The sequence below is a fragment of the Chaetura pelagica genome, unplaced genomic scaffold, assembly GCF_000747805.2.
Source record: "Chaetura pelagica isolate M959 unplaced genomic scaffold, ChaPel_1.0 scaffold32, whole genome shotgun sequence".
Taxonomy (NCBI): domain Eukaryota; kingdom Metazoa; phylum Chordata; class Aves; order Apodiformes; family Apodidae; genus Chaetura; species Chaetura pelagica.
In genome coordinates, this window is record NW_009952368.1 from 1,437,455 (window position 1) to 1,438,973 (window position 1,519).

At 57.4% G+C, this 1,519-nt stretch overlaps 1 protein-coding gene across 1 annotated transcript in view; it reads right to left on the reverse strand.

Moving 5' to 3' along the window:
* The window catches only part of LOC104398063 (V-set and immunoglobulin domain-containing protein 10), a 7,201-nt gene that overhangs the window by 1,848 nt on the left and 3,834 nt on the right, over positions 1-1,519 (reverse strand). The window contains exons 4-5 of the mRNA XM_010008109.1: positions 1,071-1,331; positions 700-983 (exon numbers count right to left, since the gene is read on the reverse strand). Coding sequence (XP_010006411.1) covers positions 700-983; positions 1,071-1,331 — 545 coding nt within the window. The remainder of the gene's footprint in view (positions 1-699; positions 984-1,070; positions 1,332-1,519) is intronic.

A 1,519-nucleotide genomic window follows, 5' to 3' on the forward strand; every position in this document is an offset into this window, starting at 1 on the left:
AAGGGGGTTTCTTGGCCTGGCGCCGCTGCACCACAAAGCCAGTGAGGTTCCCGGCGCCGTGTGTCCGCCATTCCAGCCGCACCTCAGTGCGTGCCCGCGTGTACCGCAGCTTGCTGATGGTGACGTTGGGGGGGGCTGGGTATCCTATGGTGAGATGGCACATGGCAGGAGGGGGTGACCCCCATGGGGAAGGGAAAGCTGCCTGATGGACACTTATCCACCCTGCCAACTCACCACCAGGACTGGATGCCCACCAGCACTGGGTGTTCATTCAGCACAGTGAAATTAACATCTGAGATACTAAACTGATGATGAGATGACGGTGACGCAAACAATGTGTCCCCAGCAGCTCATTGCCAGTCACAGGCCTGAACATTGCTTTAAAAACTGGGTTTGGGTGGGCTTTAAGTGTTTGCTTTTAAAACATTTGTTTAATGTCACTTTTAGAAAATTAGTTTGGATGGTTTATATTTGCAATTGTTTAACATAGCTTTGAAAAATTTTGAGGGAGTTTTATAAGTGCATTTGTTAAACATTGGTTTTAAAAACTGTTGTTTTGGGTTTTTTTAATTGTATTTGTTTAATCTTATTTTATGGAAACTTTAGAATAAGTTGGTGGCATCTAGTTGGTGGTGGTCAGTTGACAGTTACCAGTGGTCCTAGACTCAGCCCCCACCCCAGGCCCCTCCTGGCACTCACGGTCCACACGGAGGTGGACAGGGAGGCTGGCAGTGCCCACTGCCCTGGAAAAAAAACCCCGTCCCTTGGCCACTCGGCATCCTGCACAGTCAGGTTGACCCAATCTTCTCCTCGCTCCACCCGGTACTTGGCCATCCCAGGTGTCACCTCCCGCTCTTCAGGGTCATACCAGGCCAGGGTGGCACCGAGATCGGCTCTACTGCCACGTCGCCGGCACGCCAGCCGTGCCTCGCCGCCCTCCAGCACCACCACCTCACTCCTCTCTGCCTCCAACTCAGGGACCTCTGCGTGGTGAGAAGTGTTGGGACATGTCACTCCATGGCCAGGAGGACATGTCACCTCAAGGCCATGGGGGCACTGGACCGGCTTACCCAGCCGCAGGCGGCAATCGGCGCCGGCAGGGCGCAGGGGGTGGGCGGCCATGCAGACAAAGTCCCGGCCCCCCAAGCTGCCAGCGGCGCTCAGCACCAGGACGGCGCTGGAAAGCCCAGGGTCACCCAAGGCCTTGCCCTCGCCATCCCACCAGTGCAGGGTGACTGGTGGTGTCCCCCCCTCCCACCAGCACCGCAGCATGACGTAGTCATCACCCTTGGTGGCCACTGCTGTGCAGAGGGGGCCGCCGGCTGGGATCCCTGGGGATAGAGCCGTGTCAGGGTGGGGAACATGGACACTGTGCTGTGGGGACCTCCACTTTGGCATTGCTGGAGGTCCCTGTGTCACGTGAGGCTGCCCACCCCTTGGTGTGGCCGTGGCACAGAGGTGACAGCAGCACCAAGGGGAGGGTGGGAAGGGGTTTCTGGGGAGGTGTAGACCCCACAGA